The sequence below is a fragment of the Bufo bufo genome, chromosome 3 (assembly GCF_905171765.1).
Source record: "Bufo bufo chromosome 3, aBufBuf1.1, whole genome shotgun sequence".
Lineage (NCBI taxonomy): Eukaryota > Metazoa > Chordata > Amphibia > Anura > Bufonidae > Bufo > Bufo bufo.
This window is the reverse complement of record NC_053391.1, coordinates 593,622,898-593,642,154: the sequence shown is the minus strand read 5'-3', so window position 1 is coordinate 593,642,154 and position 19,257 is coordinate 593,622,898. Positions and strand designations below refer to the sequence as shown.

Below are 19,257 nucleotides of genomic sequence, written 5' to 3'. Positions count from 1 at the left end.
TATTCTCTTTCCCTTGTGAAGCTTATCATTAAAAGGAGACTAGAGATCCTGACAGAGACATCGAATAAAATTAATGAATTACGTCCGAGAGTGGACAAATTACCCCAAAATTCGGAGTTCCTAACTTTCCAGTCCAGACTATGTACTAATCTGGACAGGATAGAACAGGAAATTATAGATAAAAAAACAAAAAAATTAAATTATGACAATAGAACTAATAGAAGAAATTATGATACTGGGGAAACACAACGAGAAACACTATTGAGACCTAACACTCCTAATTTTTCACAAATAGATGATATACCGAATAGAGATAAATTCACGAATGAGTACACTATACCTGTCCAGAATAGGTTCGAGATCCTGGAGGAGCGAGAACATTTTTTAGACAGGACACCCCCACACCACAGAACACGGACGAGGCACGAATCACCACGCACATATACACGAAACAAAGAACCCCAGATAGATCACCAATACAACCTCAGGCACAAACCTCTAACTTCACACGAAATGCACAGATCACAACAATACAGAGTAGAAAAAACACAGACACAGGAACACTACAATACACAAGATTATCGAATGAGGACAAGGAATCACGGAGAAAGGGAAAGGTACGTAGAGGAAGGGGAAAGAAGAGGGAAAAGGCACAGATAGATAATACTATAATCACGAATGACTCCATTATCAATTTGAGCACAAAAAATCTAACGAATGCACAAGTCACTTTACTAAACAAAGGCCTCAAATTTGCCCCCACCAACAAATTGAATAAATTCGATACATTTATTGGTGTCGAAAAATTTATAAGGCGACTCTGTTTAAAGAAATATTTTCTAAAAAACCCCATAAATCGAGAAATATCAAATACCAATAACACATTTGTCCACACGGATCTTAAAAGAATCTCAAAAAAATATCCTAGGAATGAGATAAGTCAGGAAATGGCAAGTTTTAAAAAATGCGTTGAACATGATATTCGTAAACTAAAAGAAAAAATTAGATATAAACGAAACAATCTAACCAACGCAGAAGTTAAGGCCCTAAAGGAATTGCAGAAAGAAGAAAATATTGTTATCCGTCCAGCAGATAAGGGAGGTGCAATAGTAGTTCAGGACCTAGAGAAATATAACTCTGAATGTTTGCGCCAACTTTCCGACAGCAGCACCTATAGGAAACTTCAAAATGACCCTACTGAATTATTTTTAGCAGAATTAACAGCATTATGTATTAAAGGTGGAAAGATGGGTATTTTAAATGAAGATGAGCAGAATTTTTTAATCAATAGATTCCCACGTATCCCTGTATTTTATTGTCTGCCTAAAGTACATAAAGATTTAACTAACCCGCCTGGTCGCCCGATTATATCAGGAATTGGGTCACTAACCTCAAATTTATCAAAATACGTAGATGTAATCTTACAATCTAGGGTAAAAAAAGTCCCCTCATACGTTAAAGACAGTACACAGATTATAAAAATCATTGAATCACTGGACTTCAATGAAAACTGGATCATGGGAACCCTTGATGTCCAGTCTCTATATACTGTAATCAAACACGAACAAGGAGAAAAATCAGTTGCATCCCAATTATTAATGGATGGAAATTTAGAACAAATACAGATTGACTATGTTGTTGAAGCTATCCATTTTATTCTAACTCACAACTATTTTAACTTTTCGGGAGACTTTTATATACAGACACAGGGCACGGCCATGGGCACTAGGTTCGCCCCCAGTTATGCCAATTTATTTATGGCACAGTGGGAATATGAAAACATCTTGCCCAAGCTGGGGACGAACCTGGTGCTCTGGCAAAGATATATCGATGATATATTTTTTATCTGGCAGGGAGATGGGGACTCTTTGAAATTATTTTTAAGGGATATTAATGAGAATGATTGGAATCTAACTTTTACAGGAAACACGAGTCAGACCTCACTAGAATTTTTAGATTTGCGTATTTTAAATCAAGATGGAAAATTACAATGCACTACGTTTGTGAAACCGACAGCCTGTAACAGCTATATTCTTTTCAATAGCTGTCATCTCCCCAACTGGCTGATTAATATTCCCCAGGGACAACTACGGAGAGCAAAACGGAACTGCACACTTAATGAAGAATTTGAGAAAGAAGCTAAAATTATGACAGATCAATTTTTAGCAAAAAAATATCCTATAGAGATTTTAGATGTGGCACTCCATGGAGTCAAAGGAATGAATAGGGAGGATTTTTTTGTAGACAAAAAAATAATGAACAAAGAGACTGAACCTATAGACCCCAGTCTACGCCTAATTTTGCCCTTTAATGGAGATTTTAGAAAAATCCAAAACATTTTAAACAAACATTGGTATTTACTGAAAAATGATAAGATCTTAAGCACTTTAATACCATCTAAACCAAAAATAGTGTTCACCAAGGCCCCCAATTTAAGTATTAAAGTAGCACCTACTGTCCAAAAAAAGAAAGACCACATCCCCACTATACAATCTTGGGCGAACATAAAAGGCTTTTTTCGCTGTGGCAGATGTGGTAATTGTAAACTAACTTCGTTCCCCAAAAAAACTACGGAAATTAGATCAACAACGAATAACCATTGTCACCAAATTAATGAGTTCCTCACATGCAGTACAGAGGATGTTATCTATGTGATTGAATGCCCCTGCAAGCTCCAATATATAGGAAGAACCAAAAGAACCCTAAAAAAACGCATTGCGGAACATGTTGGAAATATAAAGAAGGGTTTCGAAAATCATTCCCTATCGAATCATTTTAAAATAACACACAATCAAGACCCCTCCTGCCTTAAATTCTCAGCAATCGACAAAGTGCATAAAGATTGGAGGGGAGGTAACCACATAGAGAAAATGTCACGCTTAGAAACCAAACGAATTTTTGAACTGAACACATTACAACCGGGGGGCCTCGACGCAGATTTTGAGCTATTTGGTTTTCTATAGGATGGGAGCCACTTGTCGATGACTAACTGTACGATATTTAAAGTCTTGCAGTTTCTCCTCTACATCTGGCCCCCATTCACTAAATCCACTTTTATATCTTGAAGAATTTAGAAAAGTATATTTGAATCCCATTGTAGCTGCCCATCTCTCATTGAATGCGACCCGAAGAATCGTTACATCATGTGGGTCTATGACTATCACATTCTATTAATATTTGTAAATATTTTTAGCCATATTAATTTTAAATTATATTATTAATTTATATTTCTATAACGCTGAATCTGTTTGAGGTACGCAAAGAAGGATTGGTCTAAAAATAGCTTAGAAGTAAAAGTAACTTAAAAATAAAGATAAAATATTTAAACACCGATGATTAGAAAGACGCACCGCAACCGCATTACAAATGTATGCGATAGGCGGTGCGCCTTTTGAGTGATACAATATAGCCGCACTTAGACTGTATGTGACACTGGGTGCACCTGTTGAATGGTGAGATGCCACAGGAGATATTGGTATTCTTATCACCGTATTATGTGTTACCTATTTTTTCCATACACTCAGCATGACTCCTTGCTTCTATACAGCCACTTTGATATAACTTTATATTAAGCGATCCATGATACTGATTTTTTAAGATACCGATCCCTTATAGTCGCCAGACAATTTGTAGTTAATATTTAATGATGCATTGAACAGACTATCTAGGAAAATGTAGAGCCACTTTATGCAGTATGATACTTGCGACATAGGTGCGCGTTTTACGAGATGCGTTATCTACATGATGTCCCCTCTCATGTGATGTGTCCTTACAGTGAACATGATAGAAACACAATGCAGACTACATAGGTGGAAATAGTATCACCACTTATGTCCACTTTAGGATATATTAACTAACGTGTTTTTATCTTTACTTTTATACATCTGCCTTTTTGTTTATATTTATGTCAATATATATGTTTATCAATATAGGATTATGGTAATATAAGTATATGATGGCTGATATATGCGAAAACATAAACATATCTAATACCTATTACTAGTAAGTAAACTAAACTTACAGATCCCAATCCCTGCCAATTCCGAAACTCCGTACCAGACTTTTCTTCATCCCCAGTTCACTATAAAAGGGGAACAGGAATAGATGGATGGTAACCACTGAAGAAGGGGTCTCCTCAGTAAATCCCCGAAACGCGTTTGGTATCCCACCATCCACAGAAGAGGGTCTGCAACTCAGAGGAAGCCTGGAAGACTTTTTTACCGCCAGAGAATCGCCGATATATTAGGACGTTACTCCACGTGAGACGGACTTCACCACGTGTATCAAACAATCCTACAGGCGCGAAATTCAAACCTGGCTACTACCCCTTGAGACCGGAGACATTACTTACAAGCCGAGTCGAGGGGCCACTATCCAGTATCAAGCATCCTCGGGTAAGACCTGCGTATATTCATCAAAAGTGATCACTTGCTACTATTACAGCGGGACGCCGCTGTTCGCATAACCTGCCGATTCATTATACAATTCAATCTATATTGCGGCATGTACTTGGAACTATAATTTCCTCCAAACATTTGATATTAGGACTGGTACCGGAGTGGACTTCAGTGCATGAGGGAACATTATTCTCCACGAAAATCCATATATTTATTGGGATCTTATTTATATTGCTATCTTATGACCATTGTTTATTTAATTCTTTTTTTATTGTTCGCTTATTTATTGCTCGTTTTAAATATGCACTGATCTTATCTATTTTTCTTGTTCACTAATTACTCTTTTACCGCCATTATATCGTGTCAGTTTTATATATTGATATATATTGATTTTTTATCTACATTGTGTCGGTTTTATATATTGTTATTCACTGTGATATTATTATTGTGTCGATGACCCGGAATCTCAGTTGGCTGACAGAGTGTCCACAGTCAGAAAAATGTTTGGCCACTGGCTTGTCCAGCATTTTTTTCCTTATGGTACTTTTGTGTTTATTGATATGTTTCACCTCCATGGTCGTCTCGCCCACATAGATTAAACTACATGGGCAGACGATCATGTAGACAACATAGTTAGATCGACATGTGTAGTACTCTCTGATGTTGAATTTCTTGCCACTATATGGGTGTACAAAGGTGTTACCTTTCAACATATTCCCACAGTTGCAACAGCCAAGGCAGCGGAAATTACCTGTCTGTCTAGGTTTTAAATATGTCTGACCTCCCTTCTTGACTTCACCTATGTCTGTATTAATCAACTTATCATGTAAGTTAACTCCACGTTTGTATGCCATCAACGGTGGTTTATCAAATTCACTTACTGAGGGAAGACCACTGTGTAAGAGATGCCAGTCTTTTCTCAAGATCTGCGCAATCTCTACACTGTGGTGGCCATAGGTGGATACAAACGGCATTCGCCCCATATTCTTATTCCTAGAGGAAACCTGAACGGTGGACACCCTGTCAGCCGAGGAGATCCGCGCCCTCGATCTGTGTAACAGTCTGCATGGATATTTTCTCTTGGCAAATTTATTGCACATCTCATCTATGCGGTTCATGAACACATTATCATCTGACACCACTCGTAGCATCTGGCTCCAAGGTAAGGAGTCAAGCATGCGACGTGGATGATTACTGTCATCGACTCGGTGCAGATTCCCAAGAGAGGAGGTGACAGGGAACGTATGCTAAAGAAAAAAAGAGCTCAAATGGATTTTTACCTTACAAGCTCTACAACCCCAGGGATTGAACATAGAGTTTAATGCAAACAATATAGATAGATAGAACATTTCCTTATATGTTGATGTTCTTTTCAGTATATTTTGTTTTTATTGGGATTTTAAAGTATATATACATATTTGTGTTAGACACACCTTTATTCACCCCTTGTTTTTATAAGAAAACAACTTTTTTATTCACACCACCTTTATGATCATTTGCTCCCCAACATACGTGGTTGCTCACTGTTTTTTTATAGGCGGTCCTTTATATACATTCTTTCTGTCGTCCCAATTAGAGTAATAATGGTTGAAGATGGTATCACCATTTCCCCCATATATGATTGAGTGATCGATCACATCGACACTCTACTCTATTGTCCATCTTGCAGCTTTTGCGGGTCAGGTGATGGTCACGTGATTGATGACGCGCCTGACATGTGACCGGTAACAGCGATGCTTATTGGTTGACATGCGGTGCTTATGCATAGATGGGTACAGCCCTCTCGCTGTGTGTGGCGACGGCGCCCCGCCCCCACATCGACGCAATGACATCATGGACATGCGCAATGTGCCCATGGAGACGCCAACATGCTTGGCCAATATGAGGATGCGGTTGGAGCCTATCTAATGAGTATCAGGTATATTTGATTTTGGAGCAACACTTCTATTGGTAGTAGTGATCATTTTAATTAACGCACAGGTGCTATTGAATAGCAGTTCGAGCTTATTGGTTACATGTTGTCACATGGGGGGCTTATCATGGTATTTATATGTTTGATTGATCTTGTACCAGTATACTTGAGAAAGGCTACTGCGTAGCCGAAACGTTGTACTTGTGTGTGCACTCTGGTCCCCAATAAAAGTCACACTGGATATGCTGCTGTGATATCTTCTGTTATCCAGATTGAAGGACTGGTCACCCACAGCTGCTGGCAACTCATTTTTTCTGTATATAAACAGACAGTCAATGAGCAATTGTTATTTTTATTTTTTCTTCTGCAAAACAGTTTAAATTTACTCTTTGTAATTGAGCGTATCAATGTACTATATCCGTGTTACTGAATCCGTTGCATATTAATGCAAGATAACAGTTAGTTACAGCAAAAGCTATACCTCAGTAGCACCATTTTATACCCTTGTTATTAATCGCATTACATATTACTACAAGATAGCGGGTAGTTATACCAAAAGCAATACTGCAACAATGCCATTTCAATACCCATTTTTATTAAACACATTGCATATTACTGCAAGATAACTGTTAGTTACAGCAAAAGCTGTACTGCACTAGCATAATTTTATACCCGTGTTATTAAATATTACTACAAGATATCGGGGAGTTACAGCAAATGCAAAACTGCAATAATGAAATTTTTAAACCTGTTATTAAACGCATTGCATATTACTGCAAACAAATGGGTAGTTACAGTAAGAGTAGCACCATTTTATACCTGTGTAATTAAATGCATTACATATTACTACAAGATAATAGGTAGTTATAACAAAAGCAGTCCTTCAATAACACCATTTTTATACTTGTGTTATTGAACGCAGATACTGCCAGATACTGTGTAGTTCAAAGACATTTTACTGCAAAATTTGCTTTGTTATACCTGTGTTAGTGAACGCATTACTGCATCATGCCGTGTAGTTCAAAGTCATTTTACTGGCAAAATTGCATTCTTATGCCTGTGTTGGTGAACACATTAATGCATCATACCGTGTAGTTCAAAGACAGATTAATGCAAAATATGCATTCTAACCAACATTTAATTGCACATCTGTATTTAAATTACAGAAAAACCTTGCTAGTACTGTTTAATAATGTGGGTTCCAAACACGTGACTTTTTATTTATATTAAAACAGTGACTTTCCATTTATATAATAAAATGTCTGAAACAAGAAACAGCGTAAAATGAAAGACCCATGCCATGCCTCATCATCCGATCAGAATGTGGGTTGTAGCTAACTTGTAGCCAAGGTAGAGGCAGTGATAGCGATAGTGGCACTTGGGCCAAATACAGAGCAGACAATCAGGAGTGGAGACAATGATGACAGTCTGATAAAAACGGCTGGAAGGATGAGGACTTTAACGATTATTGTATGTTGGACTGGACCTGGATGCTGAGGAAGAGGTTGGTGACCATGGTCGAAATATTGAGCAAATGGAATGTACTGCCAGAACCTCCCACAAAACAGAGCAGATCTGCTTCTGTTGTGGTTAGCTCAGGAACTGTTGATGCCGCTGATACTGGCGGGCTCACGCTCAGAAAGAGCCAAACCTAGACCAAGCTTGGCTGCCTCCAGCTTTTTGCAAGCAACTCCCATATGGCATTTTTTTCCATAAGGCTGGCACACAAAACCACAGCCGTGTGCACGATCTGCAGGATTAAGATAAGCCTTGGGCGTTCAAATACAAACATAGGTACCAGAGTTCTATCGCAGCACATAAGGCAGTTCCTGTGGAAAAATAGAACTGGCCAGCATTCTGAATCAGAACAAGTCTGTCCTTCTCCTGGTCTTCTTTGTCGCAGTCAGTCAGCATCTCTAAGCAGTACAACTTCCCTGTCTTCTGCTGTTTCTTCTCCTGCTCAGACTCCTCCTCCCCTATGTCCTCGACTCCACTGTGAGATATCAGAGATAACAGAATGTGTGGCCATGAGAAAACTATTTTTGACCAGCAATTATCTTGTGTGCAACTTGAACTCCCACCTGGCAAAGTTACTTTGTTATGGTAATGTGGCACAGTTCTTCAACTTCACAAAAAAAAAAAATCTGCTGTATGATATTCATACTTCTTTTCCCCCCTCCCCTGAATCAGCACTCCTCCCCATTTGGCTCAGGTGCTTTTTAATTAGCAGAAGTCTGCAAAGGGTCTATAAATTACTACCACATCTCAGTTGGAGTTCCTGAAAGGCTGTGAACAGGTGAGCTCTTTGCACCAGTTCACATGCGGCGCTGGACGGCGGCCGTCTCTGCTTCCGTGCCGTGCTGGTGGAGTGATGGGACCCGGGGCCCATGTGGCCTCACTGTACAGTGGGGCCGCTGTGCGGCTGCTGGATCCCATTGCCTGCTGGAGTGGTGTGGAGGCGTGGTGGTCGCCGCACGGCTCTGCGCCATGGTTAGAGTAGGTTCCCACTTAAACAAGAGGCAACCTTGTCGCGGTAAGTGGGCCTATGCTCTTTGATCAAACTGTATACTAATTGCCTCTTTATAGTGCACAGCAAATGATTGATAACAGTGCTGTATAGCCATGTTTTATCATAAGAAATGCTGATAATTGAAAACAGTTTATATCAGAAGCATAGGTATGAGGATGTGCGATTTAGAGATTCTCTCTACATATCTATGATATTCATACTTCTGCCCAGCTGTCAATTTTTTCAAAACAATTGTTTAAAATAGTACACCATAGTGGACACCTGGAGCAGCTGTTATGGACGGGGACCGTACATGTCTTTCACATCCCACTGAATCAATGTTTTTCATGGCAACAGCGAGGAAGCACCACAGCAACAAGACCAGGTCCTATTGACACTTGCCCGTTTGTGTTGGTCTGGTTCCTGCACCAGAAGCCTATCCGACTCCTCCACATCTTCCTCCTTGGACAGCCTCCCATCCCCAACAGAAGCAGGGCAGATCATCGCTCCAGCTCCTCCTTCCTCCTAGTGCATTGAGCAGCGAACATCCCACTAGCTGTCTCCCACCAACTCCAATTTGGCAAGGTGGTCGGTCAGTGACAATAACAGGAACATCAGGGCCGAGCTGCATTTGGAGGAACTAACATATGCTCCCTGCATTGCGCACATAATTAATTTAGCCATGCAATGCTTTTTGTAAAAGTACAGTGTCTGGCAGAGAGAGCTGGCCATATTCAGGAGATGGTCCTAGCATTTCAGCCATTCTTGTGTGCCAAGAAGCTCCCCCTTGGACTTGCAGCGACAGAATGGTCTGCTATTGCACCGCTTGATCCGCGATGTTCCAACTTGCTGGAATTATACCTTGCACATACTAGAGCATCTGTATAAGCAGCATAAAGCAGTTAATGATCTCGTCATGCACCAGACCACCTCAGCAGGGAGCATGTGTTGCTTCAAGGTCAGGCAGCGACAGCTCATCAGAGATGCATATCGCATATTCGGGCCCTTCTAAGAGGCCACCAGATTTGTCAGTAGAGACAACTGCAGCATCATTGACATCATATCCCTGATATTTATCTTAGAGCAGATACTCACGCTGATGCAGCAAGGGACGGCGGAAGAACAGCAGCTTACAAGTCTTGCTGGCCACCCAGTAGCTGTTGGGGACCCTCACGGAAAAATTCCTATGGAGGACGAGGAGGAGCTAACATTGGAGGAGGAGGAGTTGCTTGTGTAGGAGGATAAGGGTGATGATGACAACACCAGCTACGATGACCATTCATCTCAGTCGGGGGGGACCTCAAGCACGAACTGGGTCCTCAAGCATGCTGATGAGAATGGCAAGCTGTATGCTTGCCTCTATAATGACAGACATATTCTTACCATCAAGCAATCTGATGATTACTGGATAGCCATTTATTTTTATGGGACTGATATAGCACTGTCTAAATCATCCTCATAGAAGTAAATGGAGTGGTGGACTGATATGTGCACTACCCCTTAATTCAGAGTGGGGACTTGGGTAATCCTTGTTCTCAGGATTGTCGATGCTTCCAGTGGTTGGTTCCTCCACAATCAACTATATAAATATTTTTGTGTGAGGTAACCTCTTTAACCCTCTTCCCGACCTCCTAATTTAAATTCCCGTTGAGCAAAATTAGAAAATTTTAATCACTCCCCTGTCCCCAAAATAAAAAAAACACATAAACAATTAAAAAAATAAACACTGTGGGTATTGCTTTGTGGGAAAATGCCCATACTATTAAAATATAAGGATATCCAGCAAAACAGAAAAGAAATCTAAATAGCATCACCTCCCATAATTTTTTTTATAAAAAGTGATAAAAAGTTGTACACATCCCATAATGGTATCAATGAAAAGCAGAGAGAGCCCTCACACAGCTTCATACACATAACAATAAAAAAAAACTTATGGGGGTCAGAATATGGTGCTGCAAAGAGAAAAAATTTGTTATTTTTTCCGAAAGTTTTTATTTTATATTTTTCCAGTATTAGAACACAAGAAAAAATATACGTAAGTGGAATCGTTGTAATTGTAGTGGCCCTGAGAATAAAGGTAAGAGTTCAGTTTTACCACATAGTAAATGCTGTAAAAACAAAACAGTGGTGGAATTGTGTTTTTGTTTTTTTTTAGCATTTCACTGGATTTGAAATTTTTGCCCTGCTTCCCACTACATTGTATGCAACCGTAAATGGCACCATTAGAAAATTAGCCCTCATATAAATTTGGTATCGTTGTAATTGTACTGACCTGGAGAATGAAGTTAACTGTTCAATTTTGCGCATAGGAAACGCCGTAAAAAGAAGAAAAAAACATAAAACTATGGGGTAATTGTGTTATTTTTCAGTTCCACTCCATTTGGAATATTTTTCCAGCTCCCCATTGCATCCTATATAATATTAAATATTGCCATTACAAATTACAACTTGTCCTGCAAAAAAACAAGCCCTCACACGGCTATGTGAATGGAAAAAAAAAGTTATGGCTTTGGGAAGGCTGGGAGTAAAAATGAAAACGGAAAATCGCCAGTTCCTGAAGGGGATACACTTTCTTGGCATAGAAAAAAATCTTCTATACCTTTATATATACATCAGGAATATTTCTTAAATTAATGACTTGCAGTATGTTCCCTGAACTCCATAACCCAATATGTCATGTTCTCTACCAAGAATAGACTTGTTATTCTGAGTATGGCTTGCAGAGATGCAGCTTGTAGATTCCCACACTGTTAATTACAGTTATATAAAATTACACTGTAGCAATTATGTGACAGACATATAATAAAAATGTGTGTGTGTATAATTACGTAGAGTAAATTGTAATTGTCTATTAATGCTGTCATTTTCTAATTAAAATCAAGAGACTATGTTAAAATCTCACTCCTGCACATTGCTCTGAGTAGCAGCTCAAGCGAAGAGGTTCTGCTTCTGTTGCCTGAGCAGCGTAGATGCCAACTGTGCATACACTGCTACACTTCTAGGTGTCCCCAGATTTAAGCGGCACATGCACAGTTGGCATCTGCCCTTCTCGGTAGCAGAGCTTCTGTCTATGTACCGCCTCTTGGAGCAACAGAGCAGGCACGAGAATGACAGACCAAGTGAGATGTCTGCCCCTGTTACATCAGTTCTCTCATTCTTAATCTGCACAAATTAACGGGTTAACAAAGGGTTAACAGGTTTCGGCTGGCCTGTGGAGACTCGGCCAATAATTGGAAGAGGATCATAAAAGTAAAGAAAGTATTAACAAAAGATACTACTTTGCCTTTTTTTTTAATTCATTTCTTGTTTTGACACCATAAACTGCATAAAAAGCCTGAAAGTGTGGCAGTGCCTATAACTAGGAAAAGAGATATACAGATGAAGCAGGTAATATTGATTATATGGCAATGACATCTGTCAAGGGATGGGATATATTAAGCAGGAAGGTGATAAAGACTTCTGGGACTTCTTCAAATAAAAATATCTTGTCTCACAAAGAGGAAAGTTTAGGAAAGATAATCAAGAGATTAAGAGTAAGAAATGGCGTATAAACATGCTGCACAGAGAGCCCCAAGCAAGGAGATGGATCTCTTAAGCCATCTCTAATTTGTGTATTTTTTGCTCTCCACTTTTGAGAAAGTATAGAATAATGAGGCTTCCCCTACAGCACACTTAATACAGTAGCCGGGTGTACTCGTCAGTGAGATTTCACCTCGGCAGTGTTTGCATAACCGGGTATTGTTTGACAAATAATGTAAACAAAAGTTACAACGTGATTGATCATATAGTCAGTCATAACCTGTCAACCACTGAGCAGTGACCAGTAGCACACCACCCTGCATTTCCCAGTTAAAAGCCACTTGGTAAACAGCTATTGGCATCCATGGCTTGCACATACTGCCATGGGAGCAGGTGTGCTTGGCATACACTGTTGTGAAACACTGTTTTGGGGGGCAAGTAATGTTGAAAGCTTCCCAATATATATGGTAAGTCGAATCTTGTCACAGTGAGATTGCCTAAAGACCCTCTTAAATAGACCAATGCCGAGGCAATTATCAGGCACAAACTAAACAGCCTGATCGTGAGTGGAGGTGATAGCTGCATTTACCTGCAGCAATTATCTCCTCTGTATGGGGGACGAACAATCGTTACTTCGATCATTTAGTATGATTGCTCATTGCCGATGATTGCCCAGATCCTTGGCCTTTTAGTTAAAGAACCTTAAGACTTTTGCTTGCTTCTCTTTGCCTAGAACAACTCCCTGAAATATCTGGGGAGAAATCATTTCTACCTGTATATTAGTATTAGGTCTCCATATGATTACAGTATGATGTATGTTTGTCTTCTCTATGCTGAATTAATATTTTCTATGACTTTGCAGAACCTTTTGACTCTGGCTTTTTCCCCAATTCACTGTTCAGCAACTTCACCAGTAGCTCCTCACCTGAAGGTACCCCTGACCTCTCAATGCTCCCTCACCTTGCAGATTTGGTCAGTTATAGTATTCAGAAAGTTATTGGATTTGCAAAGTTGATACCTGGTTTCCGGTAAGATTTGCCTTTTTTTTTACATAAAACAGCAGCAATATAAGTAGTGATTGTTACCGGCTTTACCCACACCTTAAAGGGGGTTTTCTGAGCCTTATGAAATACATGTACCCTCTGTCCCTTCTCGCAGCTTAGCCTAGGCCAGTGTTGGCAAACCTTTTACAGACAGAGTGCCTAAACTGTAACCTAAAACCCACATACATATCGCATGGGTGCCCACAGGGTTTTTTCTAAGTGCCACCTATAGCACCCGTGCCATAGGTTCTCCACAACTGGCCTAGGCCGTGTGACATCACACTCATTGATCACATGGCCTAGGTGAACCTCAGCCTCATTGAAGCGAATGGCGCTGAGATGCGATACGATGTACAACGCTGTACTTGGTGAGCTGAGAGAAGGCCACTACACTACTGCGCATGCCAATGCCTTCCCAAACAGCTGAAGGGCACACTGATCAGATACTGTGATTACCTGAACATAGGTCATCAGTATAAATATCCTGAACATAGGTCATCAGTATAAAAAGGCTCGGAAAACCCCTTTAAAGGGATTTAAAGAGGACCTTTCACCGATTCTTACCCTATGAACTAACTATACAGATATGTAGAGCGGCGCCCGGGGATCTCACTGCACTTACTATTATCCCCGGGCGCCGCTCCGTTCTCCTGCTATGCCCTCCGGTATCTCCGCTCACTAAGTTATAGTAGGCGGAGATACCAGTCCCTAAGTTATGGTAGGCGGAGTCTGCCCTAGTGCTGGCCAATCGCAGCGCAGAGCTCACAGCCTGGGAGGTTATTTTCTCCCAGGCTGTGAGCTCTGCAATGCGATTGGCCAGCGCTAGGGCAGACTCCGCCTACCATAACTTAGGGAACGGAGATACCGGAGGACATAGCAGGAGAACGGAGCGGCGCCCGGGATAATAGTAAGTGCAGAGAGATCCCCGGGCGCCGCTCCACATGTATGTATACTTAGTTCATAGGGTAAGAATCGGTGAAAGGTCCTCTTTAATAGAGATTTTAATTTTAGTTCATATTTTCTAGGCCTTGTAGGGAAATTGACAAGGGGAGTAGTAACATCCAGTTTCAGTTTATTCAGCCTTTTGGGTTTATTCTGTAGTATTATTATTATTATTATTATTTATTATTAAAGCGTCATTCATTCCATGGCGCTGTACATATGAAAAGGGGTATACATACATAATGCAGACAATTGTACTAAGCATGAACAAGATGAGTTACAGACTGGTACAGAAGGAGAGAGGACCCTGCCTGTGAGGGCTTACAATGTACATGGTATAGGAGAAGGACACAGTAGGAGAGGGTAAAGTTGGTCATGGTGGTATAGAGGCAGCAGGGTCACTGGTTGTAGGCTTGTCTGAAGAGGTGCGTTTTTAGGTTTCTTTTGAAGGATTCCACTGTAGATGAGTCTGATTTGTTGGGGTAGCGAGTTCCAGAGTTTGGGGGATGCACGGGAGCAATCTTGGAGACAATTGTGGGAAGAGGTTATAAGAGGAGAGGAGAGAAGGAGGTCTTGTGAGGATCGGAGATTGCATGTGGGGATGTATCGGGAAAGTAGCTCAGAGATGTAGGAAAGGGACAGGTTGTAGACAGCCTTGTATGTATTTGTTAGTATTTTGAACTGACTTCGCTGGGCAATGGGGAGCCAGTTAAGGGATTGGCATAGGAGTAACCGGTTGAGAGGTGGATTAGTCGGGCAGCAGAGTTGAGGATAGATTGGAGGGGTGGGAGAGTGCTAGATGGAAGGCCACTGAGGAGAATGTTGCAGTAATCTAGGCGGGAGATGATGAGGGCATGTACAAGCATTTTCATAGACTGAAAAGTTGAGGAAAGCGCGGATGTAGGAGATGTTTTTGAGTTGGAGGCGGCAGGTGGTGGAAAGGGTTTGGATGTGCTGCCGGAGAGGGCAGAATCCAAGGTCAGTCCAAGGCAGCGGACTTGGTTGACCGGGGATAGTGTGCAGCCATTGATCATGATAGATAGGTCTGTTGGGGGGGTTGAGCAAGATGGAGGAAATATGATGAATTCTGTTTTATCCATGTTAAATTTTAGAAAGCGAGAGGAGAAATGGGAGGATACGGAAGATAGGCATTGTGGGATTCTGGATAGTAAGGTGGTGATGTCTGGACCAGAGAGGTAGATTTGTGTGTTGTCAGCAAAAAAGTAATACTGAAAGCCATGGGACTCTAGGAGCTGTCCCAGGCCAAAAGTGTAGATAGAGAAGAGCAGGGGTCCTAGAGCCTTGTGGGACACCAACAGAGAGGGAATGAGACTAGGAGGTGGTGTGAGAGTGGGAGACGATAAATGTCCGCTCTGTGAGGTATGATGTGATCTAGGAGACGGCCAGGTCAGTGATGTCAAGAGATGAGAGTTTGTCACAGAAGGGAGTGGTCGACAGTGTCAAAGGCATAGGACAGGTCACGGAGAAGGACTGTTTTTTGGTTTTGGCTGTTAGTAGGTCATTGGTGACTTTGGCTAGGGCAGTCTCAGTTGAGTGGTGGGGTCGGAAGCCAGATTGTAGCCTGTCAAAGAGGAAGCAAGAGGAGAGGTGAGAGGACAGTTCAGAATGGACATGTTGCTCAAGTAGCTTTGAGGCATATGGAAGAAGTGATATGGGGCGAAGAGGATGGGTCAAGTGATGGGTGTAATGATAGCATGTTTAAAACCAGAGGGGAAGACACCAGAGGTTAGTGATAGGTTGAAGAGATGAGTTAGGGCTGGGATAAACACTGTGGTGAGGTTATGTATGAGGTGGGATGAGATTGGGTCAAGTGCACAGGTGGTGAGATGTGATCTGGAGAGTGGAGAGTTTTTCTTCTGTAATGGTGGAGAAGTGGGTTTTGGGAGAAGAGGACTGAGCAGTTGTGTAGAGGGTCTGTGGGAACGGTGCATTGAAGCTTTCTCTGATGTTGACTATCTTTTGTTTGACTTATGTGGCAAAGTCCTCAGCTGAGATAAGAGGAGAGGGTGGGGGCGCTGGGGGACGGAGAAGGGAGTTAAGTGTTAAAAGTTGGTCCCCTTCTGGTTCAGTTCTGGTATATTTTGTTATGTGCACTTAGAGAGTTGCATTTGAAAGATGTATTGAAAAGTCCAAGGTCTGAAAGACCTAAAGACTTAGATTTATACCACTGAGTGTTCAATCAAGTGTGAACAAGAGGGGAGGGGGCTACATTTGGCCTAATCAAGGGGGGACCAGATACAGGGGTGAAATAGTCAATGTAAACAAATGCTTAATAAATCCAGCAGGGAAAGAGACATTAAAGTTCAATGCAAGCATACCAGGGGATGAGAAGGAAAGGTGAGAGGTGTGGGCAATATCAGACTCTGGAAAAGTAGTGCTAAAAGTATATGAATGCATGAAAATGCCTATAGTTGCATTTGTCTAAAAATTGTTCTGAGAAACTGACATTTCCAACAATAAAATCATCATATGCTGATATTTTCTAATGCGAGTTGAGTCATAACTGTATATTGAGTGTAAAATATATTAGTAGTAATACCATTAAAAGTAGTAAACATTTTAATGTATGCTCAGTCAGTTTTGATAACTAATCGATTTATTGATGATCCTTTTTTGCATTTAGACTCTGCAGTTGTTAGGATCACTAAAACTACATCAGATCTTATATCAGATCTGCATGGAACCAGAAGAGTCACTTTTTTGTATACTAATGTGTTTGATAATGATGAGGTGCAGCAACTTTTTACATCATTTTATTTTATCAATAAAAACTAGTGACCTTGATGCCGAGGACCAAATTGCCTTGTTAAAGTCATCTGTCATTGAAGTTATAATGCTACGATCCAACCAATCATTTACCTTGGAAGATATGTCCTGGACATGCGGCAGTGAAGAATTCAAATACAAAGTAGATGATGTAACTCAAGGTAAAGTCCTTTCAGAGTGAGATAGAGGTACATTGTTCTTGCATTTCACCACGAGAACTAAACCCAGTGTTCAAAACGTTCCTTTAGCTGTAATTGTGTTTATACTGTATAATGTAGCAAAAGCTTAATGGAGCTAATGGGACACTCAATGACAAACATTAGTAATGCTGATATCTCACAATAGAGACGAAGAGCACATAGATGGTAGTGGAGCAGGGTAGTCAGTGGCTTCCATATAGGCACTCATTCCCCACACCCACTGTGATCACTTTCATAGAATGTCATTTTACCTCTTTGTTAAGTGGACAATTTGCACTTTTTCACTTAGTCTACTTTCACACTGGCGTTTTGGCTTTCCGTTTGTGAGATCTGTTCACGGCTCTCACAAGCGGTCCAAAATGTATCAGTTTGCATTCTAATGCATTCTAAATGGAAAAGGATCCGCTCAGAATGCATCAGTTTGCATCAGTTCAGTCTCCGTTCCGCTTTGGAGACGGACACCAAAACGCTGCTTGCAGCATTTTGGTGTCCGCCTGATGAAACTGAGCCAAACGGATCTGTCCTCTAACACAATGTAAGTCAATGGGAGCGGATCCGTTTTCACTGACACAATCTGGCACAATAAAAAAACTGATCCGTCCTCCATTGACTTTCAATGGTGTTCAAGACTGATCCGTCTTGGCTATGTTAAAGATAATACAAACGGATCAGTTCTGAACGGATGCAGACGGTTGTATTATCTGAACGGGTCCGTCCATGACTGATCTGCACAAAACGCGAGTGTTAAAGTAGCCTTATTTGTCTGCCCTGAAGATATAATAGGCTTACAGCCTACTAATAAGTAAAGGGAACATGTGCTCGGCGCGCAGCTAATATTCTCATTTACACCTCTTCAGTTGTATGTATTACCTATTTAGTGTTTGTCCTAATACAAACTAGCATTGACCTACTGGCTCTGTATTTATACTGATTACAATGGTACAGATTGTACAATTGTAGTACCTGAACTTGGCAGAAGGACTGGGTTTGTTTTTTGGGCAGTTATAACAAAATCATACCTAAATGTACTAATACATGTCACCCTATTGGTGTGAATAATTCTTACATAGGGTACGGCCACGTGCAGAATGTTTGTGCAATTTTTGGAGCCAAAATCAGAAGTGGATCATAAAAGGATAGAAAGTATTAAGGACGGATACCTCTTCTCCTATTTTTTTAATCCACTCCTGGTTTTTACTTCAAAAACGTTGTCCACAAACCTAAATGTGAGGCAGTACTGTAAATTAATTCACTTAACATTAGAGGAAATATATACAATAGTAGTGTGTGTCTAAGGCCTCATGCACACGGCCGTTGTTTTGGTCCGCATCCGAGCCGCAGTTTTGGCGTCTCGGATGCGGACCCATTCACTTCAATGGGGGGCCGCAAAAGATGCGGACAGCACTCTGTGTGCTGTTCGCATCCGTTGCTCCGTTCCGTGGTCCGCAAAAAAATATAACCTGTCCTATTCTTGTCCGTTTTGCGGACAAGAATAGGCAGTTAGTCAGGTCCATAAATATTGGGACATCGACACAATTCTAACATTTTTGTCTCTATACACCATCACAATGGATTTGAAATGAAACCAACAAGATGTGCTTTAACTGCAGACTGTCAGCTTTAATTCGAAGGTATTTACATCCAAATCAGGTCAACGATGTACGAATTACAACAGTTTGCATATGTGTCTCCCACTTGTTAAGGGACCAAAAGTAATGGGACAGTTGGCTTCTCATCTGTTCCATGGCCAGGTGTATGCTATTCCCTCATTATCCCAATTACAATGAGCAGATAAAAGGTCCAGAGTTTATTTCAAGTGTGCCATTTGCATTTGGAATCTGTTGCTGTCAACTCTCAAGATGAGATCCAAAGAGCTGTCACTATCAGTGAAGCAAGCCATCATTAGGCTGAAAAAACAAAACAAACCCATAGCAAAAACATTAGGCGT

The 19,257-nt window shown here is 40.8% G+C and overlaps 1 protein-coding gene across 6 annotated transcripts in view; it reads left to right on the top strand.

The window, feature by feature from the left end:
* Nucleotides 1-19,257, top strand: part of VDR (vitamin D receptor) — a 227,083-nt gene that overhangs the window by 193,650 nt on the left and 14,176 nt on the right. For all 6 annotated transcript variants that reach the window (XR_005777732.1, XM_040425878.1, XM_040425881.1 and 3 more), the window contains 2 exons: nt 13,200-13,365; nt 17,119-17,270. Coding sequence is in view for 5 of the 6 variants with exons in the window: in XM_040425878.1 (XP_040281812.1) it covers nt 13,200-13,365; nt 17,119-17,270 (318 nt within the window). In the remaining variant the exon portion in view is untranslated. The remainder of the gene's footprint in view (nt 1-13,199; nt 13,366-17,118; nt 17,271-19,257) is intronic.